General features: G+C 35.8%; 7 protein-coding genes across 10 annotated transcripts; 3 read left to right on the top strand and 4 right to left on the bottom strand.

Annotated features, from left to right (window-relative positions):
• The first annotated feature begins 4,434 nt into the window (after nt 1-4,434).
• LOC108806677 (transcription activator GLK1) lies at nt 4,435-7,230 on the top strand. Of its 4 annotated transcripts, none has more exons than XM_018578846.2 (6): nt 4,435-5,061; nt 5,482-5,622; nt 5,718-6,065; nt 6,501-6,542; nt 6,638-6,751; nt 6,847-7,230. In XM_018578846.2, exons 1-6 carry the CDS (start codon nt 4,618-4,620, stop codon nt 7,000-7,002), a joined length of 1,245 nt encoding a protein of 414 aa, XP_018434348.1. In that variant the 5' UTR covers nt 4,435-4,617; the 3' UTR covers nt 7,003-7,230. The 4 variants fall into 4 exon arrangements, with proteins under 4 accessions (XP_018434348.1, XP_018434347.1, XP_018434346.1 ...); XM_018578845.2 differs by having other exon boundaries at nt 5,479-5,622; XM_018578844.2 differs by having other exon boundaries at nt 4,435-5,067.
• Nucleotides 7,231-10,001: 2,771 nt separating this feature from the next.
• Nucleotides 10,002-11,121, top strand: LOC108809920 (protein NUCLEAR FUSION DEFECTIVE 6, mitochondrial). The gene is made up of 3 exons (XM_056988879.1): nt 10,002-10,198; nt 10,304-10,425; nt 10,885-11,121. The coding sequence occupies exons 1-3, from the start codon at nt 10,053-10,055 to the stop codon at nt 10,902-10,904; spliced, it is 288 nt and encodes a 95-aa protein (XP_056844859.1). The 5' UTR covers nt 10,002-10,052; the 3' UTR covers nt 10,905-11,121.
• A 118-nt stretch (nt 11,122-11,239) lies between these two features.
• On the bottom strand, nt 11,240-13,459 carry LOC108808601 (reticulon-like protein B17). The gene is made up of 8 exons (XM_056988878.1): nt 12,877-13,459; nt 12,630-12,789; nt 12,464-12,538; nt 12,252-12,396; nt 12,102-12,171; nt 11,965-12,030; nt 11,750-11,872; nt 11,240-11,636 (listed from the first exon to the last, which is right to left on the bottom strand). Exons 1-8 carry the CDS (start codon nt 13,355-13,357, stop codon nt 11,431-11,433), a joined length of 1,326 nt encoding a protein of 441 aa, XP_056844858.1. The 5' UTR covers nt 13,358-13,459; the 3' UTR covers nt 11,240-11,430.
• Nucleotides 13,460-13,507: 48 nt separating this feature from the next.
• LOC108813278 (tyrosine aminotransferase) lies at nt 13,508-15,547 on the bottom strand. Its single transcript, XM_018585794.2, has 6 exons — nt 15,227-15,547; nt 14,698-15,037; nt 14,390-14,608; nt 14,253-14,312; nt 14,009-14,164; nt 13,508-13,926 (listed from the first exon to the last, which is right to left on the bottom strand). Exons 1-6 carry the CDS (start codon nt 15,499-15,501, stop codon nt 13,705-13,707), a joined length of 1,272 nt encoding a protein of 423 aa, XP_018441296.2. The 5' UTR covers nt 15,502-15,547; the 3' UTR covers nt 13,508-13,704.
• Nucleotides 15,548-16,884: 1,337 nt separating this feature from the next.
• On the bottom strand, nt 16,885-18,651 carry LOC108806636 (probable protein phosphatase 2C 58). The gene is made up of 5 exons (XM_056987318.1): nt 18,440-18,651; nt 17,976-18,218; nt 17,569-17,845; nt 17,312-17,466; nt 16,885-17,189 (listed from the first exon to the last, which is right to left on the bottom strand). The coding sequence occupies exons 1-5, from the start codon at nt 18,470-18,472 to the stop codon at nt 17,052-17,054; spliced, it is 846 nt and encodes a 281-aa protein (XP_056843298.1). The 5' UTR covers nt 18,473-18,651; the 3' UTR covers nt 16,885-17,051.
• Nucleotides 18,652-19,140: 489 nt separating this feature from the next.
• Nucleotides 19,141-22,190, top strand: LOC108809120 (mitotic checkpoint serine/threonine-protein kinase BUB1). Its single transcript, XM_056989484.1, has 14 exons — nt 19,141-19,280; nt 19,380-19,527; nt 19,635-19,792; nt 19,874-19,964; nt 20,061-20,153; nt 20,235-20,322; nt 20,475-20,578; nt 20,662-20,733; nt 20,811-20,900; nt 20,979-21,136; nt 21,216-21,270; nt 21,345-21,479; nt 21,556-21,677; nt 21,776-22,190. The coding sequence occupies exons 1-14, from the start codon at nt 19,228-19,230 to the stop codon at nt 21,963-21,965; spliced, it is 1,557 nt and encodes a 518-aa protein (XP_056845464.1). The 5' UTR covers nt 19,141-19,227; the 3' UTR covers nt 21,966-22,190.
• A 444-nt stretch (nt 22,191-22,634) lies between these two features.
• On the bottom strand, nt 22,635-24,251 carry LOC108806859 (uncharacterized). The gene is made up of 3 exons (XM_018579064.2): nt 23,976-24,251; nt 23,651-23,879; nt 22,635-23,370 (listed from the first exon to the last, which is right to left on the bottom strand). Exons 1-3 carry the CDS (start codon nt 24,186-24,188, stop codon nt 22,922-22,924), a joined length of 891 nt encoding a protein of 296 aa, XP_018434566.1. The 5' UTR covers nt 24,189-24,251; the 3' UTR covers nt 22,635-22,921.
• Nucleotides 24,252-25,811: the final 1,560 nt, after the last annotated feature.

Below are 25,811 nucleotides of genomic sequence, written 5' to 3'. Positions count from 1 at the left end.
AGTTATATTTTAGTGAAAAAAACAAAATTTACGTTTTTAGATGAAAATTAAAATTTAACACCTTGACAAAACAATGAAATTTTGTTACGTTTTTGGCTACGAAAATATTTTTTTTATTTAAACGAAAATCTTGTTTAGGGTATCTTAGAGACAATTAACTATTGCCAACATTGATTTATTTAGTCAGATAGTAAAGGTTGATGATGATAATATTTTGAACTCACAATTTATATGTCTGGATATGTATGAATTGGAATTACACATGTGACCTGTCAACGAGCAACATCAATTATTGTAACCCTTGCGAACTTAGTTAATGTTGTCATCGATAAAAAATCCCCACCCTCTCTTAACACAAAAAATAATTAGTGTACTGAAAATTTCAAAAACAAATCCCTAAACTATTAGGGTAACACAGCAACCACGTAATTCAGGATTATCCGCAGGTATCCTAATTCATTTTATATATATATATATATATATATATATATAATACTTGATTATATTTATTTGTAGAAAATCAATTTATGGAAATTGAGACTTTGCGTTTTGATGATAAAGCAAAACTTTAACTTTTAACAAAAATATAATCTTTTACGTTTTCTACAGAAATGAAATAGTATGTTTTTGGTGGAAAATGGGATTTTAACATAATTTATGATTTGCCATGAAGGGAGACTTTCCCCAAAAAATTGTTAGTTTTGACGTAAAAATAAAATTTTATGTTTTTAGCTGAAAACTCAAATATTATATTTTTATCTAGAAAATAAGATTTTGACATTTTTGGAGAAAAATTATGATTTAGTGGACAACGACATTTCATGTTTAAACATATTTTTGTAATTTTTTTTCTTCAAAATAAAGTAAAATAAATATAAAATAAAAATGTTCAAACTCTATTCAGTTTTTCATTATATAATGGAATGTATTCGATAAATAGAATAATCTATTTTTTTGTTCATTATTCTATTATGGCATGAAAATAAATAGAGTTTGAAACATTTTTATTCGATAATTAATTTTACTCCATTTTGAAAAACAAATAGAGTTTTACACTGAAAATACTCGTATTAACCATTGTTAACATTTAACTATTTAGTCACGGGATAGTAAGGGTGATGCTGAAAAAAAAATGTTTTGAAACCACAGTTTATATATGTCTAGATATGTATGAATTAGATTCACACATGTGACATGGCAACGACCAATATCAATTATTGTAACTCTTGCGGACCCATTCAGGTCGTGCATGTCCACTTATACGTAAACGAGACAATTCCGTCCTTTTTGTCAGAGCATCTTCAACAACATCATCGTCAGCGCGAACTTCAGATTCAGAAACGGAGACTACGGTAAATGAGTATCTAGACATTTCCATTTCTCTATCTATGAATCCCCATGGATATACTGTGGCTCTCTAAATGATACCAGGCCACAACTATCTACTCTATTAAAATAAAAATATTATTTGAAAGTAACATTTACTTTATGTGTTATTTATAAAATGCATTATTTATAATTAATAAAATTATTTTATAAAATGCATTATTGAAATGAAAACGTGGAAGATAATGTGAAAAAAATATTTGCAAAACCCTAAACGCTTTAGTGAAGAAGAAAAAATAGATATTTATAAAAATGTATTTTATTAAACATCATGAAAAATATACGAAAATGGATCTTGGAAGAATTTAAACCATGACCTAATGAACTTCATACAGCGCAAGTACCACCAGACCACACAAAAATTACTGATATCTCATACATAAACTTTTAATTATATGTTCATTTAAAAAATAAATAAACTTGAAATTAATCTCTGACTAATCTCCGGGTGCTAGTCCAATCTAAGCATAATCAATGCTAACGAATTTCCTATATATATATATGGGAAAATTGGCTTTTAAATCCCCAACTATTTGAAATCTTTATTTAGCAAAAAAAAAAAAAAAAAAAACTATTTGAAATCAGCACTTTTAATACCTAACTATCACTTGTGCAGATTTATTCCTGAAGTTATTGTTGACTGCACAAAATCAGACATTAAAAAGCCAAAATTAGTTATTACATGAATTATAATTAGAAAAATCTATCGGTTTGACTTTAAAAACCCATAAATTCTTAAATCAATTATGCAATATGATGAAAGAGATTTTCGTCGAGTTCAGATAATTTTCGATGATATAAAAAAAATTATAGTGAAAATATAAAAATTTGATACTGAAAATAAAGAAAATGATTTTTTTTCTTTAACACTAATATTCGCTTGTTCTCTCTCGGAGTCACTTAGATAGCAGCAATTTTAAAGATTTCTAAGTTTTTGAAAGCCAAATCAATATTTTATTTAATTATAATTTATTTTTTGTGTAATAACTAATTTTGACTTTTTAATATCTGATTTTGCGCAGTCAATAATAACTTCAGGAATAAATCTGCGTAAGTGATAGTTGGATAATTAAAAGTGCTGATTTCAAATAGTTATATATATATATATATATATATATATATATATATATATATATATCCATATATATTAACCAGTATTTTGTGATTTCCAACATACACTTTAGCAACTTAACCGTGGTTAAAAGTCTTTTTTCAAAAAAAAAAAACTTAACCGTGGTAAAATCAACAGTGCTAACAAATGAAACTATTTACTGTAATTCAACTTGTTTTCACATTTATCGATATTCAAGTTTTAAAGAAGTTCAGATAATATATTTAGAAAGTTATATAGTGGATATATTTAGAAAGTTATTTTTTTAGTTTATAAAAAAAAGTTATATAGTGGATCAATAATGTTGTGACAGATCAAAAACAGAAAGACCAAAATCGGTAAAGAGACAAATGCGACATTTAGATATTGGACGTGAAAGTTGTGGTTCTGATCCAATCTGCCACATCTCTCTCTCATCTGAAAACATGCAACCCGATTTTCGTGGTTGCCTTTGCCAACAAAACAGGCAACCCAAATAGCTTCATGCACTAACAAAATTATATAATGTGAAATCTTATATAAACTAATTATATAACGTAATATATATTTTACATATAATCGTACCCAACTTTTTACTTTCCGTAATTTATCTATATACTGTATAAGTTTAAATCACATGTATACTGAGTTTGTGTTTGCATTTTCCGTCATTTTATGGATCTATTTTATTGCTAACGCAATATTTGTGGTTTAGTACTAAAATTACACACTGTGGTTTCTCATCGAATAAACACTACACTAAAGTTACAAAAACCATGTTCTTTTGATAAACGCTGCGTCAGCGTCTCCAAAAGCCTTGTAATTTCTGTTGTTTTAAAAGCAAGATTGCAGAGAACCACTAAAGCCAGTGTTAATTAAACTAGACGCAGCGTCAGATTTTGCTTGAAATTCTAACGTCAGTTTCACACCAGCGACTCACTACGGCGACACTTTTTTGTGAAATATCATCTCACATTAAAAAAATTAGACAAAGAGTGTCTAATATATAAAGAGAAGTCTAATTCTATTAATACGAAATCTTTTAAGGTAGAAATCAAAAGTAAATCCATGCGGACTTGTCATTAAGGTCAAAAATAGACAATATCGTACTAATAGGATAATGTAGAGTTGGACATGGACTTACACAATCCCAACAATTAGTATCAGAGCGGTTGACAAGAAATCTGCAAAAAAAACTGAAATACCCTTCGAATGATGAATGGTATCCTATGAGTTAGGAATGAAAAGTGTGGCAGAAATTAAGTCGGAAGATCCTGGAAATCAGTTCTGGGATATGAGATGAATATGATCTTTAGATTGAAGAGAAAAATGTGAAATATTAAACTAAGTTCCACATTGAAAAATTAGACAAATAGTATCTAATATATAAAAAAGTCCGAATTTTTCATTAAAGTTTAAAATGGACAATATAGTACTAATAGAATAATGTAGAGTTAGATATGGACTTACACAATTCCAACATTTTTTTGTTTCGTCATCATTGTCAGCCGTGTTACACAAAGCAGTTGATGCGAGTATTTGGAGACGCTGGCGCAAGAAATTGCGTTTATCAAAAGAACAGGGCTAAAGTCTGGTGTCTCTTCGTCATCATTGTTAGCCATGTTACACAAAGCAGTTGATGCGAGTATTTGGAGACGCTGGCGCAAGAAATTGCGTTTATCAAATAACAGGGCTAAAGTCTGGTGTCTCTTTCAAGTTGGGACTCTATACACGGTTCACAAGAAAGACTATGTTTATGTTTTCTTTAATTTTTTACATATGTCAACGTATAAATTTTATACATACAAAATATAGATATATAAGGAAATATAATCATTTTCTGTAAAAATATATGGTAATATGTATGCTTGCCTTCCAATTCCAAAATTAGGCATACACATTTAATGGGTTTCTTTCTCTTTATAAATATATCATATAAATAAATAACGGTCAACTTTTCTCATTTGGCAATTGTTCGATTTATAATTGCTTTGGGAGAGCAAAAGAGGCTTTATCAAACATGTCTTGCCCTCTAATGTAATACTATCTACATACATCTACATATCCATATCTCTCTTTCTCTCTATCTTATATAATCGGGTTCCTTTAAGTTGGAACTTAAAGAAGTAAAGGATAGAACGATGTTAGCTCTCTCTCCAGCGAGGAACTCAGCAAGAGGTGATTGCTTTGATGGAGAGTCAGAGTTCCTTGCGACATCGTGTGGCTTCACCATCAACCCGGAGGGAGACTTTCCTGAGTTTGCTGACCATGGCGATCTTCTTGACATCATTGACTTCGACGATCTGTTCGGCGTTGCCGGAGATGTGCTTCCTGACTTGGAGATTGACCCAGCTGAGATCTTACCAGGAGATTTCTCCGCCTCGTCCTCGTCGGAGAAGACTGATAGTCAAGGGGAGACGACTAATAAAAAGGGTATTTCTGGAGAAGTCGTCAGCAAAAGAGACGATGACGAGACAGCTGTGGTGGAGAAGATGGTGAACCATGACGGTGACAGTGACCGTAAAAGGAAATATTCCTCTTCTTCTGGTTCTTCCAAGAACAATAGCAACGAAGGGAAGCGAAAGGTGAAGGTAATATTTATTAGTAATGATCATTTATGATTATATAAACCCTAGATATCAATACATGGACCGATCATCTAAATGGATTCGTATATTTTAAATGAATTTTATTCCTTCGGGTTTATAATATCATGCCAATCTTCTGGTAAATCTACTATTTTCAGTCATGTTTAGAAAATCTGTGTTAGAACGTCGTCACGTATGTATAAAGTGAGGCTACATGATTTCTAGTGTTGATTAGAATCATATTAAAAACTGTGTTCATAACGCCATTTACTGACCAAAATTATTCTGTATATGTTAAAACTAATGGTATTATTTGGATTTTTCTTTTGACAAATTAAGATTTTCATTTGAACTTACAATAATAAATAAAAAATATTGGTTAATTATATATTGATTGTTGGGATGTGTGCGAAGAAGGTGGATTGGACACCAGAGCTACACAGGAGATTCGTGGAGGCAGTGGAACAGTTGGGACTGGAGAAAGCTGTTCCTTCTCGTATTCTGGAGCTTATGGGAGTCCACTGCCTCACTCGTCACAACGTCGCTAGCCACCTCCAAGTATATATTACATATACTTTCATCATCTATATATTATTTCATTTTAAAGGCAAACCAAAGTTAAAGTGTTTATTATTATTTAAATGGTTTACCAGAAGTATAGGTCTCATCGGAAACATTTGCTAGCTCGTGAGGCCGAAGCTGCTAATTGGACACGCAAACGCCATATCTACGGTTTAGACAGTGCCGGAGTTAATACCAATGGTCGGAATAAAAACGGATGGATCGCACCGGCACCTACTATCGGGTATGCGCCTCCCCCGCCTGCGGCTGTGGCGTCGCCAACGGTTCACCACCATCAATTTAGACCGTTGCATGTGTGGGGACATCCCACAGTTAATCAGTCTGTCATTCCGCACATGTTTGCCAAACACTTGCCTCCACCGTCTAATGCCATGGCTACTCCACCGTTCTGGGTCTCCGATACCCCCTACTGGCCTAGAGTGAGTATTCATTTACCTTTTTCTTTTAAAATACATTCCCATATACACTGTGGCGGAGCCACCACTATGGGACGTGGGTCATTTGACCCATATGGATTTCATGAAAAACATTTTTTTTGCTTAACTGAAAAATAAAACTGAAAAAATGTTGCAAAAATAAGCTTATTGACCCTTATGATTTATGTTAATTAGTAAATTGACACTCCTAAAAGCTTCCTCTACCTCAGCCACTGCATATACACATAATTTGTAGTTTGTTTCTATAGAGATACTTATTTTAATCATATGTTTTATGTTATTTAATACTCAACTAGACTTCAATATTTTTAATTTTTGCCAGAATTAAAGTAATTTAGTCCAATTCCTTCCAAGAACTTTACGAATAAACCGGTCAACTACTGACACCAAGTATATTTTGAACTCTGCCGCATGTAGGTTCACAACGGGACGGCTCCGTATTTTCCGACCCTAGCTACGGTAATGAGCCAACTATCAAATATTATTTTCGTAGATATACCGTTCAGCTCCTATATATTTTTTTTTAAATCGTACTTCTTATGCTGATTATGTAGAGGTTTAGAGCACCGCCGGTTGCCGGAATCCCACAGGCTATGCCACCACATCATACGGTGTACAAACAAGATCATGGCTACGGTGGTTCTCGTTCTCTGGTGGACTTACATCCGGTAAGAACCTAATATATACATAATGGGTATTGGTTGTTGTCAAGACTGACTTTTCGTATTTACTATTTTGTTATCATGTTTATGTTTATAATTAGTCAAAAGAGAGCGTCGATGCAGCCATAGGAGATGTATTGACGAGGCCATGGCTGCCACTTCCGTTGGGATTGAAGCCACCCGCTGTTGACGGCGTTATGACTGAGCTTCACCGTCACGGTGTCTCCGAAGTTCCTCCGACCGCGCCTTGTGCCTGAAACGGAAAAGCGCCCGAGGCAGCCGAACCAACAAAAATTCGACGACATGTCTTTCAAATCTTGTATCTTTTTTTTTCCAAGGGTTGTTTTAGTTATGGCCCTTGTTGAGTGTTCGGAGTTAAGAGCCTGTTTTCTTGATCGTCTCGGATCATTTAATAAGGAGACCTTTTCATATATAGGGTGCTAAATACACTCTAACCCAAATAAATGACATGTATATATTTCCTCTCTAGGCGTGGTGATTTTATTTTGAACTTGGTTTTGCAAATAGATTTAAAGTAATAACAATCCAAATGATAAAAATGATGGAACTAACAGTACAAAAATACTGAACTTCCTCTGTTACAAATTTCAGTCAACTGCATGGAACGAAAAATAAATTTTGCATTTTTGTGATTGACCATATAAAACAATAATATATGTTTGGGATAGAGTTAAGCTAGACAAAAATGACATACAAAATAATGAGGAGAGAGAGAGAGAGAGAGAGAGAGAGAGAGAGAGAGAGAGAGAGAGAGAGAGAGAGAGAGGACCACTAGATAAGGAGAGGGAGTGCATGGAGGCAACGTAAAATCCAACATAACAACCTCTTCTTTCTCCAATTGTGACCACTCTCTTTCGTCTCCTTCAAATTTGAATGGTCCCTTTCTCTCTTCACCATTCATATGCATGCGGATACTATTACTAGCATCTCATTTTACACCCTCACCTTGTAAAACACATATATATATAAGCATATCTATTTTTCTTCCAACAAAGATGTCTCAATGTTTGTGTACTATATATATTCCATTAATACATTATATAAGAAAAACTCTCTCCCAGCATTCTCAATGGTCAAAAACTCATTAATTGTGGTGGTAGCATCTTAACGAGGTTCTACTCATTAAAATATGTTGCAAAAAATAAAAAGTAGGAGAGAAACTTGACGGCTGGGCAAAAATCCGAACCCGAAAAACCGAACCGAACCGAACCCGATCCGAAAAAGTAGCACCGAACATGAATCGAAATTGATTAAATATCCGAACGGGTTCAAAATTTCGGTATTTAAAGAGCCGAAACCGAACCCGATCCGAACCGAAATATTTTGGATACCCGAATGTATCCAAAATAAATTTATATACTTAAATATATACATTATTTTTATATATAATGTATATTAAAATATTAAAAATATATAAGATACCTTTAAGTTTTCCAAAATACTCGGAAAATATATGCAAATAGTCAAAAGTAAATGTTTAAAATAGCTAAAGTATACTGAAAACACCAAAATAGTTAAATATCTATTGATTCTTTATCCAAATATTCAAAGAAAACCAATTTATATGTTAAATTAAGGTATTTTGACATATATGTTATGAAAATTTATATGTAATATATTATCTTTCTTATAGATTTTGAAAATTTAAAGTATATAATGAATTTTGAAAACTTAAAAACATTTTAAATGAGTTATCCGAACCCGAACCGAACCCGCAAAGATCCGAACCGAACCCGAATCGAAATTTAGAAATATCCGAATGGGGCTGAAATCTTTGACCCCGAAAATTCGAAACCCGAATGGGTACCCGAACGCCCAGCCCTAGACCAACACTTCTTGTTACACATATTCTCCAAAAAAAGATTTAGAAATTTTTTATGTACGTGTTCTCTTGTCATTGGCTAATCTTCTCTTTTTCTAGTTTTGTTTAAATAAAACTTAAACTACTAATATTAAATTGATCAGATATTTTAAGAAGAGTTTTCACCGTTAATGATGTTCTTGGAATGTATTTTTAATATAAAAGAAAACAATAGTATTAAAATTGCTTTATGATCTAGTCATTTAAAACATGACACCAGTAGAATTTGTTTCTAATATACAGTATTTGATACAGTCTCTTGCAGAGAGACCAGCTTTTCACTTTTTCCTCTCTTTTAATTATTTTTCATTTTTATTCTAAGAGATTTACAGAGAAACGACCAATGCGGCATGCAAGTGCTCTGAGATCATTACTGAGTTTTTATGCTGAATCTAGTAAGAAAGGTCGTGCCTGACTTTTTTGGATCTAGAAACATTTTTTTTTTTTTGGCCTTGTAGTATAACATTTGGTAAAATTGGTAGAGATGAAAAATTGCACATGTTAACAAATTGAACAAACGACTTGCTTAAAACCAATTGAACCAACCGATTTTTCTTTTCAAATTGGCCCTTAAAATATATTTAACTATACCGGCCTGAAGCACATGCTTGATTACTTGATGGCTTGTACTCAGTCACGGCTAATCTAGTGTATGCTTGAGAGTTTTGATCTGTCTCTAATAATAGACAACGAAGTTATAGGGTAAGCAATATTGTGTTTCTTGCATTTAGATTTCTCAGTATCGCATACAAACGAACAAGAAACGAGTTAGAACAAACCAGATTAAGAACTGAAGTTAAGGTCAAGCTAAAACACTAACAGACACTTCGTTCTTGTGCTTATGCTGGAACTGGGAATGTCCAGTAGTTTAATTAAATAATTTGAGAGGGTACTAATATTTCTTTTGACTCCTGCATGCATCAACAATTTTATCATTGGAACTGATTGGCGCTGGAACTAATAACGCAAGCCTAGCCCGTATGCTTCGGAATCATTTTTAGCTATAATAACAAGGAGACCAGTCTTCTGTTCTGTGTAATGTGTTTCTCGAACAGCTCATTTTTATTGTTTTTGTCCCATGGTAATAAATTTCTTCTTTTTGAAATTAATGTGTACTCTACTCAAGTGGTACGCAATCATGCAGGCGCATATTGCTCAAGGACTCATTCACATGGGAAAGGGTCTCTTGCATACCATTTCACTCTGAGTGATTCTTGCTATCACCGTAACTTGAATCAAGTTGAATCTAGGCTTTAAGCGATGGGCCAAAAAACAAATGGGCCAAAAATTGAAACTAGGCTTTAACCGAAACCATGGGCCTTTGGTTCAACGATGGAGACGCACAGCAGGTCTATAGAGAGTTACACAAAAGGGTTTATCATTTCCAGATCGTAATCGGAATCTCTCTCTTCTTCTTCTCTCCGGATGGCCAGCTCCGCCGTCGTCTCGGGTGCCAGATCGATGCTTCGAGCCGCTTCCTCCCGTGGCCGCTTTGCCTCTCAGGCGAAATCCGTTCCTCCCATGTTTAGAGCCACCGCTAGAAGAAGCAGCTCACTGCTTTCACCTCTCCGGTTAGTCTGATGATACATCTTCTCTGTTCCTCCTTTTACTCAGCAAGTTCAATTACTTAATATTAAGGGAATGCCTGTTTTTTTTTTATTTGGGTCGATTGGTAGAAATCCTGTGGAAATGAGCTTCTGTATGGAGTCAATGTTACCGTACCACACTGCCACAGCTTCTGCGCTTATGACTTCAATGCTTTCTCTCTCTACACATACCTACGCCTGGCTCTCTCACGGTAACTCTCCTCCTCAATCCCCTCCCCTACACATTCTTTGTTTCACCAATCATTATCTGTTTCTTGACAGCTAGTTTCCGTGTTGGCTCTCTAGATTTTTTTTCCTTTTCTTTTGGTCTCCTAGTCCGCGTAAAAGAGATGACACTCATAAAATGGTTTTCAGGCAATTAACTTTAAATAAAACCGATCAATGTTTGATGCTGCATTTTGTCTTCTTATTACATATCTTCTTCAACTTAAAACATGCACCCAACAAACTGTAGTGGTCTTATACTCCCAGCTTGCAATGATGATGTGTGATGAGTTAGCCTGAAGATCACTGAAGCTATACAGAACCCTACCTTTTTTAAAGCCCTTTTTTCCCACCGGAAGACTTAGGAATGATAACCCTCGTGATTTTGCCTCTTGTGTGTTTTTGATTAGATGAGTAACTCATGTTGTTTGTTATAATTTAACCAGCTTGCATAGAGGACTTTTGATGATGTCTACAAGTTAGACCCAATGCGACTCCGAGATGGTTTTAAGAGAGCTTAGACCCAAAAAAAAAGAATAGCTGTTGTACTTCTTCCCAAACACAAATGATCTCTTTCTCTCGAGTTTTTTCATGTTAAAAATCAACTCTCTATAATCTCTGTTACATCAACACACAACACATTGCATCTCTGTTATTAAAGTAGATCACCATATTTTCCTTCAGTTGTTAACAAATATACTCCCTTTTTATAGTCCCGTTCCGTTGATCTCTGGTACTTCAACGCAAACTCAAAAATCGCATCTTCGTTCAAAGAGGCCGTGTCCTAATTTCTCATATGAAAAGAACTGATATTCTCCATCTTTATAATAAACTCTCTGATATGTATTACATCAACCCCATCTAAAAATCACATTTTTGTTCAAGGTTTTTCATGTCATATGGAAAAACTGATACCCTATCACACTAACTAGAGACTTAAAATTGCATCTCTGTTAAATGGGGTTTTAACACAGTTACAAAGTTACAAACACTCAGAGTTTCTTTGATCCTTCTGTTTCTGCAACCACCATAGCTAACGCTTGCTCCTCTTGTGGCTGCTGCTGCGTCTCCTCTTCCTGTGGAAGTGTTTCTTCTTCTTCTTCTTCTTGCTTCTCATTCTCAACAGGCACAGCTTCCTCGGAATTTAGCTGTACTAGATTCTGTCTCCTATACCGAAATATCACTAGGATGATAAACACTGCAAAACATGAAAGATTTTACAAGGGTTATATATAGAGTAGTTTGGTATCAAGCAAAACAAGAGTACTCTCTGTCAAGCATTGGTTGGTTGGTTGGTTGGGTTTAAATTACCTGCAAAAATCCGGGTTCTAATGCTTGTCAAGTTCCAGAAGGCTGTCACCGCAGAGCCAGCCAAGATCTTCTTGTGTGAGCACATTTCCCATGCTTCACCTAAACTCGTTTTCACTCTTTCTACTGCACAAATCAAATTCAAACCAAGTCAATATTTAAAAGACACAAACAGACCTCTCTGCAAACAATTGACTTTGTAATTTGTTTTGGTTGACCTTTTTGGCTAATTTGATGGGTGTAACACGAATACAGCTTTGGGACGGTGAAGCTGAGGAAGAAACCTGTTTCAGTAGAGTAACATGTCAGTTTTGAGTTCCCACATTGTTTTAAGTTTGTAAATGGCAATATATACCAAAAGCGGATAGTCTCCAGAGCGTAATGAGGTGGCCATACTCAGCTCCGATAAGCAGAAATGGTGTCACCTGAAGCAAAAAGGAGAAGAGCAGATGAAACCACTAAACCCCATTTGGTAGAGAGAAAGAGTTTGTCAGAAAAAAATTACTTTGAGAGTCATGGATGGTTCTCCAGAAAAAAGCACAGTGGTCTTTGAAATGAGAAAGTTGGCAGCGGGAAGGAATCGTCTGGATAAGCGCAAGACATCATCTTCACTCACATGGAACTCTCTCTTGGTGTCTTCTTCGTTTTTCCTAAAAGATGAAACTATAACTGTTAGGCTAATAGAGAAGAAAAGGCCAAACAGTGAAGGATACGCACCTTTGAGAAAGAGTGTTTGACAAGAAGGAGGCACAAAGTAACACAAGTCCTAGGTTGGAAACCGCCGAGAAAAGGCTTTTAAAACAGAACAATTACGTTTGATGAGTAAACACAGAGTTTTGATAAAGAAAATAGTAAAAAATAAAATCAGTAAGTAGTTAAGTACCTAAAGTTGAGTCCATTGGCAAAGGAAGAAGAAAGGAAAGAAAGACATCCAAAACCGAACCAGAGTGTGGATTTCGCAACGTCCCTCCACATAACCAAATCACTGATCATCTCTCCAATCCGATTCAGATCGCTTTGACAAGAAGCATCATCATCATCTTCTTCACAAAGACAAATCAAATCAGAATCGAGCAGATAATAAGAAGCAAAGAAAGAAAGAGAGTGAGTGAGTGAAGTGGGGTGGTTACTTGGAAGATGCAAAGACGAAGTTTGTTTTTCCTTCTTAGGGCGAGCGTTGTTGGGCTTGCGTTTTCTGGGCTTTGGGGCTTCGTCGACTACAACATTAGCTTCTTTCTCCGCCGCCACAGGCTCGGACCTTCGCCTGGATCTTCGGGGATTATTCCTGGGAGAAGCCAAAGGACCCTTTTGCCCTCCTTTCCCCTTGCCCTGCTTCCGAACCACCACCAACGCAGCAGCATTATCCTCAGATGCCATTTGGAGTCGATCCTCTAAACGGGTCTTCGATTTGCGGAGAGGAGGGGAAGGAGAGGAAGAGGCTCTTGGAGGAGGAGTGTCTTTGCTCTTCGGAGACACACACACCAATTCAAGAGAGACAAGATTGGGTGGAGCTTCTTCTTTTTCTTCTTCTTTCGAACGCGAGGCTGATTTGGGGTTCGATGGGAGGTGGTAAGGAGGAGGAGGAGGAGGAGGAGGAGGCGTCGTCTCCATTATTATTACAAAATGAATGACCTGACTGATTATTAGGTTAGTAAATGTGAGAATCTGAAGAAGAGTTTATAAGCTTTTGATGCTCTCGAGTCTCGACAAGTTCCAAGAAAAGAAGAGAGACGGTGGATCAGATAGCCGTTGGGGTCAATATTTGTTTTCCTTAAAAAAAAGATTCCTTTCATTCGAATCAGCAACTTGGGCTCGTGACAAGAGTCACTACAAACAGTACAACATATATTTAAAAATACAAGTTTTATTACAAACACCAACAATGTTTTTTTTTTTTAAAAACAATGTCACACATTGATTTGCTTGGGGGTGTGGAGAAGAATGAGAGAGAGAGATTCTCATGGCTGCAGCTTCTTCTTGGAGTGTCTCTGTGCAAACTTGTTTAGCCTGGAAAGCCCATCTTTTAGGAGCGCTGGCTCCACCGCAAAGGTGATGCGTAGCCAATTCTTAAACCCCACAGATCGGCCTGGTAGGATCATCAACGATTCCTCTTTAGCCAACTTGCAGCAGAATTCCAAATCATCCTTTATATCTTCAAGAACCGATGGCTCTAACTTCACCTACACCACCAAACAACACAACCACTGAGGGCTCTGATGAACGAACGAAAAGTGTGGGGATTCTTGATCGTTTATTAATTACCATAGTGAACATTGACGCCTCTGGTTTGTAAGGGCAACTCATGCAAGGGATCTTCTTTATCTCCTCGTAACAAGTCTCTGCACATTCTCTTAGTATTTCCATTTTCCCTGAGAAGAATTCCTCTTTTGTCTTCTCAAGGATATCAGGCATTGCCCCCTGCCACGGAAGATGATAAATCAAATATTGACAACAACAAAAAAAAGTTTCAAGTAGATTCAGTAGCAGCAATTTATACTAAGCATACCTGAATAAACGTTACGGGATCTATCGACATGTTGAGGACGTTGACAAGACTATGAACAAGCTAACAGAAAAAGAAAAAAACAAACAAATATGAGTAGTTGAGAATTTAACCGAAGACTTTAAAAAGTAGCAACAAACCCCAGAGTCTTTCATGATGTTATGAGGGTCAACGGTGACCATCCATCCAAATCTCCAGCCAGGGACGAGCCACCTCTTTGATATTGAACCTAACAACATCACTGGCACGATATCTGCAAACTCAGCCATGGACACAAATGGGGTCTCCCCAAAAGTTATATTCCTGTAGACTTCGTCTGCGATCACAAGTATTCCAAGTTTGCTAGCAGTTTCTGCAATCTTTTGCCATCGAAAAGCAGAAAAGAGGAAATAATTAGCTAATAAAAATACATACGTCAAGAAAGTATTAATGTTGACCACACACACACCTTTTGAAGATGTTGACGGGAGAAAACGTTTCCGCATGGATTGCAAGGGGTGACAACAACTATAGCAACGGTTTTGTCATCTGCAAGAGCTTCGACCACATCAAGATCGACCTCCCAACCTTTCTCTGGAAGGAGGTCATAGCTACGGATCTCAAGCTTGCTGAAACCTGCTCGGGCATTGTACATGGGGTAACTTGGCCTAGGCAGCAGAATGTTGGCGCCTGGAACCGCCAGCGTGGAGATCAAGACATCGATGGCGTTATGACCACCAGCTGTCAGATGAACATCATCTGGACTGATCTGGTAAGAGAGACCCAGGGAGAGGTGCTCCGCAACAGCCCTGTTAAAGAAAAGAAACAAAAAAGTCTTTATCAAAATACACTCAGTAAAACCCTAACCTAGATAAGGCCTCATTCAAGGGGACTAATTAAATGTTTGTTGCCTTTGAGGACAAGTAAAGTAAAATGCTCTGAATAAAAGATATCACAACAGGAAGAAGGAAAGTTAATTTGAAGGGGAATCATCGTACTTCCTAGCGATAGGAAGACCAGAAGTGTTAGCATAATGGTTAAACTGCCCCGAATGAAGAGCATCGGAGATGGCTTCCACTGCGGCTGGATCGGTACGGAAGGAGGGGAAGGGAGCGGGATCGCCGTGTGCAAGAGGGATGACAGGTCTGTTGTCAGTGGGGTCGAGGTTATCAGCGAGGACGTTCATATAATAGCGGACGTACTGGGAACAAGAGAGCTCAACGACCTCGTTGGCCCCAAAGTTCCATCTCTTGCCTCCTCCGGCTTCTCCCATTTTGTTTTTGAGTGGAGTGGGCTATTGAGTGAGTGATTGGCGTAGGGGGTTTTATCTTTTAAACACACACAAAAGATATCTTTTATAATTCCCAACAACATACCGGCCCGACTTGTTGTAATTGACAAAAACGTGCCATCTACCTATGGTTCTTCTCTAAATTAATTCAACCCTCAATATTTATCCACATGATATATGTAGATGATCGTTGTAAGAAAAAAAAAAAGATATATGTAGATGATCCACTCAAAAGATTGTTCAAGACTATTTGAATGAAAAGACAGAATGTTTGACAAAAAAAAATATCTTAAAACAATCTATTAACAACATTAATAACAATTAATTATATTCTATATTATAAAAACTAAATATGTTTTATCGTTTCTAAAATTACTATTTTATTCCCAAATCTACTAACATCATTAACCAAAAAATAAAACATATTAATATTTAGTTCATCATTTTCTAAATGTGCACTATATAATCTTTTTCATATTAGCCATCATTTTTTGAAGTTTGATAATCTATTATATTAGTCACAAAAATGCAAGATGAATAAAAAATAAATAAAATAATATAAATATATTTTGAATGTTTAATTTATTCATAACTAAAAATAACATAAACTTTTACTTTTTTACTATTTTTTATTATTTCATTAAAACCACATGCAAAATTGTTGAATTATCTGTGTGTGATATAATAAAATGCTTTTTAGACGATCCTATGTGAATATATAACATTAACGTTCAAACTACAGCATCCTTCATCATGCTACCTCAATATTCTGCTTCATCATACTACCTTGACTTGATCAATAACTAAAACTAGAATGAGAGTATGTAATAATCTCTCTTCTTTACTAATTTGTTTCTTTTCAACCCTTTATGTTATCAACAATATTCCTTTCATATTTAACATTTTACCAAAAAAAAAAAAAACAATATTCCTTTCATTCCTAAAAGATTCATGTTTTAGAAAAAAAAATATTTCACAATATACACTTTTTACATTTTCAATATACTAATTAATAGTAAATTGTGAATTTTTAAAACATAATTGTGGTTATTGGAATTCTATTGGTTAAATGTGAAATAGGTAATTAGAAAAATAATACATTGATAATTAAAATTTCATATATTTCCTGTAAAAATTATAAAACATACATCTCTCTGAATATTACTTAGATAAATGATACACAGTTAATATCACTTTTAAATGATGCAAAATTTGAGATCAGCAAAATAATGATACATTTTGACATCACTTAAACATTTCTTTACTGATTTGTTTCTTTTTCAACCCTTTATTGTTAACACATTGTCTAATTCCAAAATCGCAGAAATGAAACTTCAATCATTTAGACTAATGCACCAGCAACCATTTGCACGAAATTCTTTTACATTTTGGCGAGATTTTATCATCAATGGTTTTACAAGAGACCAGACTTTATATTGGTCACATATATAGCACATATAGCTTGAGCTTTTACATGTCTTTGTTTCTCTCTTAGACACTTGATTGATGAATAATTTATAGCCATAACATTATCACTTGAATCTTACAACGATACAGGAGATGTCATCTTTGCTTTTCCTAGAGATTGCTTCTTCTATCAACTCCTTGGCTGCCTCATGGGGATCTTTTATGCTTCTGATCGCGTCCACAGCTTCTTGGTTTGACATCACCTGTTATTGTTAATCCAATACATCGTCAAAATCAAATTTCAGACACTTTCCAACTAAAGGTCCGTGTTAACTCAAGACTCAAGTAGACTGAGAGAGAGAAAGATAGAGATCTGATATGATACCTTCCAAATTCCATCACTGGCAAAAACAATGAACTCGGTTTCATCATGGATTGTCTGGTGTGTTATGTCTGGTTCCGAGCTCAGATGTATCTTTAAGCTCTTATCTCCAAACGCCCTCGCAACCGCTAGTTGTCCATCAACTCTTGGAACGTCCCCTGTAACCCATTCCATTTCACATCTTCTATATGTGAGGCAACAAGCTAAGCAACTATCCATCTAAGAAAAAGAAAGCTTAAAAAAACTGTGTGAGAGCTAACCTGGAATATTGGACACAAAGCCGCCACGGCTCTCTATTTCCTTCTGCTCCTTGCTTGGTTCATGATCAACAGAGAGCTGAGATGCAACACCATTCTTTGACATGACTGCCCGTGAGTCTCCAACGTTAGCAACTATTAGCTTTTGCCCATCTATCAGAATTCCAGTTACAGCAGTTGATCCACCTTTGCCAAGTTTAAGTGACTGCTCTAATATGGAAGCATCTGTTGATATGTATGCATCCCTTATAGCCTTCTCCATATCAGTCCAAAAATCCTTCTGAGAATAACAAAACACACACACACACACACACACACTTGATTAGAAATTCCACAAAAAGGCATTTTCATCCTTGTAAAACATTATTATTATTATTATTATTATGCTTAATAACATTTGATATATGTACCTCTTTGAGTATGTTGTCAAAGAGGTTGGTCTGCAAGTACTTGGCCACGTCATGTCCCAAGTGACCGTCAAAAATGGCAAACAAACCCAAATCGTGGTTGTCTACTTTTTTGAACTCAGACACAACGTAGTCCTCCATGGGATGGTTAGCTTTGCCCTTGACAAAGTGAAAACCGTGGGAGATGTTTTTCCATGTCCTGCTTTTACCTCTGCCCGTTTCAGATCCGCAGAATCCAGCCTTCAACTATATATATTCACAGCAAAAACATAAAGAGTTTGTCCGGAACGCACACAAGAGATTAAAGAGACAAAAGATCCACTGTAAGGGGGAGTCAACAACTGCACAAATGACTCAAACAAACTCAAGAGGTGTTATTAAGACAAACTCTAGAAGAATTGGTCTCTAGACTAATGTAAGATCCTTAAACACTAGAAAATCAACTGATAGGTGAATGGTGAGCATACCTTCATCTTGTGCAGAATTTCTCTGCCTGTCATTGTTGTGAGAATGAGAGTTGAGTGTTTGTGTATGAAATGTGAAATGTGAAATGATTCAGAAGAAAGAGAGAGAGATGTGTTTATTTAGGCGACGTGAACAGGCCGGTGTCAATTATTGTGGCTTCTTCATCTCACTTTGCTGACGCGCTCTCCGCCGACGACTTTTCTTCCTTTGTTCCCTCCCCACTCTCTTTTTCTTAATTTTATTTATGTTTACTTTTTAAGGCAAAACTAAAGTAGTAAATAATCCTATTAAACAAATGCTCTTTGTAATGCTATTATTGCTAGATTCTGACATTTGCCGACACATATTAGAAAAAACATATAAAGGACACAAAAACATTGGTTGTAATTGTAAACGTAACATTTAATACTAATAACTTAACTCTGCCGTGAAATATGAATGCAGCAGTTCAAAAAAAAAAAACTTAATAACGTAAGCGGCAAGTCTTTGTGGTTAATTTCTATTGAATGGTCGGACCGGTTTGCTGCTGGCTCTTTAAAACCGGGCGGGCTGTGTAAAATTGGTTTCGTAAGAAAAAAATATTAAAACAACAACCAGGCCCACTAGTGTTGTTTTAAAAAAAAAACAATTTCAGGCCCAGTAGTGTTGTTGGGCTACAAGTTTTGACTTTCAAAAGTTTTCACTTCCCTCTCTCACTCTCAAGCCGAAAAGAGAATACCTCTCTCTCTCTCTCTCTCTCTCATCTCTTCTTCTCGTCGCCTTTGCTTTTCTAGTGTAAATCTGTCCAAGCATGAGCTTATCAACCACCTCTTTCGACGAAGATCCGCTCTTCCCCTGGCTTCTGTAACTCCTTCATCTCTCTCTCTTTTTGCTTATTGTTATAAATTAATAATGGCCAAGCGTGTATTTCTGATAACCTCGATTCGATATTCTGATTTTCAGGAAGATTAGAAAATCGACGGAAGATGTATGCAGTGGTAGAAGTTCCGGGGAAGATCTCGACAAGCTTCTCTACGAGTGTATCTCAACTTACAAGGAAGATCCTCGCTACCGAAATGACATCAGATTCCTCAAGATCTGCTTTCTCTACGTAATCAAATCCTTTTGTTGATTAGGTTTTCGAGTTTGTGATATCATCCCTAATCAATTGAATTGATGCACATCGAATTGTTTTTTTTTTTAATTTCCTTGACTTAGCTTGAAGGCAGTGAAGATTTCGAGAGGGTTTATAAAGAAGTTGAGGAGAATGAGATATGCAAAGGTCACTCGTTGCTCTACGAATGGTACGCCACTTTTCTCGAGCTCAAAGGCTTATGGATAAGAGCACATTTGGTCTATCAGACTGGCCTTTCAAGGTATCATCTCTCATTTTCTCTTCTCTTATTATTTTTTTGATTGAAAATTTGATTGCTCATTCTTGGACGTTTGTTTGACAGGAAAGCCCAACCATTTGACAGGTTAAAAGAGGCTCACTCCTTCTTCTTACAACGTATCTCTAAGCGCACCAAACCATCTCCCCTTCCTAAGGTTTTTCTCTTTTTTTTTACCTTTACTTACTTGTGCACTTTTGATGGATTTTTAATTTTGAGGATTGAATGAATGCAACTTTCTCCTTCTTTTCAGGTTGGTGTTGAGACGCTTTTTGTTAACCCCTGGGAAACCTCCACTGTGAACGATTTAATGCTCAAGATAAAACCCCAGCTTGTCAAATATGATGTAAGCCTAGATCTTCTTTCATATATTTTTCCATGCATGATTTCAACCAAACTCCTCTTGAGTTTACTTTCTTGCAATCAGGGTTACTATGCAAGCAACAAAGCTTTCCCCGCCAAACCCAACTTGTCTTCTTTCCAGAATTTTGCAAGAAATAAGATCATTGACATAGGTACCATACACTCTCTTTTTTTACATACCAGAAATAAGATTATGGATAACCATATCCATATGTTAAAAGTTGCATTGTTGAAATTAAAATGTGGCATATCAGTCTTATGGTGTGTTAGTGATGATCAAGTATGGTTTCTGTATATTTGCAAGGTGGAAGGAAGTACCAGATCAAGGGTTGTGCTGGTCAAGGTGGTTTTGCTCAAGTGTTCAAAGCATGCATTGACAACAATCCTGATGAAATTGTTGCTCTCAAGGTAAGGTAGACCCTTTTCAAATACATTACGGCACAATTTGTCATGTACCCTCACATCATCACATATATATGCTCTCGTCACAGGTACAAAAGCCACCTTTCCCTTGGGAATTTCACATGTATCGCCAGCTTGATTGCAGGATCCCCGAGAACCAAGTATGCACGCAACTTTTTCCAATTAATTTTTACCTGATCACAGGCCTTTTCTTATTACTCTCCCACTACTATGCTAGAGATCAAGTTTTGGATTGGCTCAGAGAGTGCACGTGTATTCAGACTGCAGTGTACTTGTGTGCGATTATCTATCACATGGGACACTCCAGGTAGGTTTCTGTGGGCTCTTTAATAACCGATATGCAACCATGCTTACCTGCCCTTATGTTTTCCTTATATTATTATAGGACGTCATAAACTCGTATGTCGTTGTTGGGAAGTCCATGGAAGAAGTTTTGTGTATGTATTACACAATAGAGATGCTGTACATGCTGGAAACTCTGCACAGTGTTGGAATCATTCATGGTGATTTTAAGCCAGACAATCTGCTGATCCAATACCCTCAGTAAGTTGCTGATTGGGCCATGTATTTCTGCATTAACAACCGTAGCAGAGACTGTGATGCCTCAACTAATAACTTGCAGGAAAAATCTAACCGAGACAGGCTTTCATGAGAAAACAGGCTCTTGGAGCAATCAGGTTATACAAGTAACTAACTAGCTACTAGTTCTGATTCTTATATGTCTAACAATCTAATGAAAGTTGAAACACAGGGTCTCTGTCTTGTGGACTGGGGTAGAGGAATAGACTTGAGCCAGTTTTCTAGCACCACCCAGTTTACAGGAGATTGTCGTACGTCAGGATTCCGTTGCACAGAGATGAAGGAGAACAAACCTTGGAAGTTTCAGGCAAAGCCATTTTTTTTACTCCCATTGAAGAATTTGTGATTGAACTCTTTAGATTAATGGAGCGTGTGTTATATAGGTGGACACTTATGGACTCTGTGTAATCGTACATATGATGCTGCACAACACATACATGGAGATCGATAAGAAACAATCTCTGGACGGTGGCCACGTAAATTTGCCAAGAAGTTCCTTCAAAAGGTGCGCTAAACCTGACATGGTTTCTTCTTGTTTTTTTTTGTCTCCCAAATGAAAAGCAATATAGAGACAGAATGTTTGATTCTCTAAGCTGTTTGCAGATACTGGAACGTGGATCTGTGGAAGGAACTGTTCACGAAGCTGCTCAACAGTAAGATGTGTGAAGATGACACAGAGACACTGAGGAATCTGAGAAAGGCGATGGAAGCGTATATATGCTCTGATCCTAAGCTCATGGACAAGCTTAACGAGTTACTCGCCAAACAGCGTGTCTCTTTATGCTCTTCGTAATTATTTCCACATAAAAGAGTCTCTGTAAAGTCTGTTTGTGTGTGAAAAAAAAGAAAGAAAGAAGGAAACATTCATAGACACTCTGCTTGCCTCTCAAGTGATGCGCAATATGTTAGTTTGACTAATTGATGTATCTAACACATTTCCACTGGTCCTATTTTGTATTTCGCGTCACATGTATTGCTGTAATGCATTGGTTAATTTAGTTAAGAAGTCAAGTACTCAGCCAGCAGCATCATTTTAACGTCTGAGGATAGAAAGGCATCCATACTATTTTCATTACAGGCTTTCTTGAATAACGAACAATGTTTGCAACATATTAAGAAAACTAATACTTCCATTCGTTAATATGGCTTTACTTATTAAAAATTTAAAAACTTAGAGATATATAAAATTGTTTGCTTCAAATTTTATTTAAGAAGCAATTTGGAGGTGATGCAGTCAATCTTACAGATATATAATAAGTATTTATAAATTTCCGGGTCGGTTCCACTTTGGATTTTCGGGTCCAGATTAAAATGCCCAATAAACTAGACCGATCTGTATCCACCTTGTAAAATATAAGTTTGATCCACATCCGCAAAATCAAATTTCTTAAATCAGTCGACCAGTATTTGCTCGTGGCAGGGTCAAACGAGATGGGACTCACTAATATTCCCTAGTTGCATATAATGCGAAATTTAATTATATAACTTTAGCAATGAATGAATGAAATTTTCATACAAAAGTGGAGATTCAAAAATCTATAGTATACAATCTGAATTCAATCGCAAAATAGTCACAAATTTATCATTTCTTCATGCTGGACCGATGACCTAATCGGTCAAGAGACTACGTCGTTGAGACACATTCCGGTTAGCTCCAAATCGGAAACTCATCATTAGTTTAACACTCACTTCCCTCCTAATCAATTAATTTAATAATTACAAGTCATTTATTACTTGCGTCACACACAATCACACGACTGTTACAGCTGCATGACGGCCCATACCAGTGGACAAACTACCAACCAGACCATCGTAGTTCAACATAGAAACCCTAGGCTTCGCCCTCGGCACCCAATTATCCGGCTCCGTTGTCTCCGAGACCGCCGCTTCCAAGGAGTTCGATCTCTCGCACGTGCCAAGCCACTTGGCTTGCATGTACTTGTGTTTTCTCCATGGTCCCATATGCATTTTATTGTCTCCCAAGCATTTCTTTCCCGCGATGCACAATATCTTGATCAAAGATCGGAGCCTATCGGTTTTTCCGACGTAAACCTCCGGCAATCGGCTGATAAGCCTTTTGTACTCTTCACCGCCTTTTGCAATCTCGAACTCTGCCCTGAATGATAATTCGACCACGACTCGCATCTCGCCTTTCTTGGAATCAGATCGGTCCACGATCTCTATGTATTCGTGTTCCCCTGATTTTTTAAATTAAAATATATTACACGAGTCAGTCCAAATACTCGTTTAGCCAAACTCATAATTGATAAAATATAATTCGAAATCCGATTTGGGTTGATATAAAAGAAACAATTTTTTTTTAGAAGACGGGTATGAAAAAATCTATCGTGTTCTTGTGGACATAGTGTTTGTCCTTTTTTTTCTAACAATTTTAGATATTTTGCATTGACGTGATCTTTGTCTGAACCGTTTCTAGGTATTTTAATAATAATAGATGAGTAAAAGATGTGCCCTAACCTGCAGGGATGTCTTGAGAGCTTCTCCATTTGGATTTGAAGATGACGCAGTCGTAGCCGGCCACATCTCGGAGATGTCGAGAGATTTCTCCACGTAAGCAGCTCCGGCAACCGCCAGCAACAGGTCGCTGGCAGACACAATGAAGACCCTTTGATGTAACTTGTTTCAAAGCCTCCTTTGTCGCTTGTCTAATCTTTGTCTCAATCGAACTTGTTCTATACAGTGTCCCCTACACAATTATTCCGAACCAAATTTAGACCATGACTTTATGAGTTTAATTAAAATGACGATTAATTATGTTTCTGAAAAGGAAAAATAAAGTTACCTGGAGAAGTTGTTCTTGTTCCTGCCAGAAAACTTTGTTTTCTTCAGAATTGCAATTGCTATTGTCGTCGACGTTTTCTATATCTAAGCCGCCGTTGAGGTTGAAGTCTTCCGGTGACTGGTTTCCTTCATCAAGGAAACCGAAGAGAACGTCGTCAGAGCTAGCCATTCCATCCAGAAATCTCATGATGTCATCGGAACTTTGCCGATCCATCTGTTTAAAAATTTAAAGAATAGAAGGAAAAGAAATGTTTTTTTTGTTTGTATTTATTTATGGATTTGAAGAAAAAAGGTGAGGAGAATTTATATAGCGTGGGCATGACGGAGATGGGACCCATCTGAAATTAACGAAACTGATTCAAGGCGCCGCGAAAGGGAGGATTGGTGGGATATGTCGAACTGTGATTGGATGATGAGTCTGATCTCAAATGAATGATTGCTCAAGACAGCTAGTTTCCATGTCAGCATGACTAATCTCGTGAGCTTCTCCGGATAGACTCGATCATATTCTAGTTTTAATAATAATAAACAAAAGATTCCCTTCAAGCACAAAAGGGACAATGAAATACCGTAGACGTTATCAAGAAGAAAACCAACAAAAAGAGTACAACACATTATCTATTTTTATTAGGAAAATATAACAATGAAGTTTATCAATATTTTGCACACTTTTTTTGTGCTCCGCTTAATGTCTCTTACTTTTGATATATAATTGTTTGACTGTTTATGTATACACTTCTGACAATTTCAAAGGAATTATACAAAAAAAAGACAATGTCATTGTTTAAAAAGACCCTTTCTAAACAGATGTAGTGATGTGAGAATGAGCCGAGTCCATCCTCCACCACATTATTAATTGGAGTCCAGTCTAATACTATTTAAAATATTTATAAATCAAATTAGATATTTATAAAATAAAAAAGTACAGTGGACAGCCATTGTACTTTTTTATTTTATAAATATATAATTTGATATTATTATAAATATTTAAATATATAATTTACCTTTTATTGTTATATATTGTGTACTTTATAATCTTATCATTAGATTTCTTCTTCGATATTATTAATATTTAATAATTTATTTTTAGACATTTTGCTTTGTTATTATTTATTATCACATACTAATATATTTTTTAGCTTGATACAATAAATTCATAATATGAAATAATCAAATAGAGAATCTCTTTCAATTTTTTTATTTCTACTTTTTGCATATGATATATTTTAAAATTTTATATAGTTATAACATAGAAAGAATATTTTTAGGATAATTTATATCTCCATGCTGTGTTTATACTTTACATTTATTATTTTAGTAAATTGTTGGATTTTATAAGTAAATACATTTTTTTGCTTGACTAATCTGTCGTTGTTATTTTATAAGTTTTATATATAGTAGGATCTATCATATTATTTTTGTAAATTTTATCGATATATAATATTTTGGATGGTGGTATTAAGTTTTCTGATTTATTTGTTATTAAACTAAGATTTCAAATATTATGCTACTTTTAATTTTAAAAACATATTTTTTCTTTCTTGTCACATTTGTTTTAGAAAAATATATAATTTAACATCGATGATTTTATCTTTCGTGACATTTGAATATTATGATGTTGTGTTTGGAATGTTTATTTTTAAAATATGTGTATATGGTGAAGAGAAATTTGGAAAACTACATTACTGTTTTTTTAGTTTGGTTCATGAGACGGTTCAGCCTCCGGTCAGTGGTAGAAAAATGCAACAATATATTTTAAGTTGTTAGTGAGTGTTTCAAGATGTTGCTAAGATGTATGTTTGCATATGTGGTAGAATCTGATATGGTCAAATGTTTG

The sequence above is a fragment of the Raphanus sativus genome, chromosome 6 (assembly GCF_000801105.2).
Source record: "Raphanus sativus cultivar WK10039 chromosome 6, ASM80110v3, whole genome shotgun sequence".
NCBI classification, from domain to species: Eukaryota; Viridiplantae; Streptophyta; class Magnoliopsida; order Brassicales; family Brassicaceae; genus Raphanus; species Raphanus sativus.
Note: the sequence above shows the minus strand (reverse complement) of the source record. Positions and strands in the feature narration are given on the sequence as shown.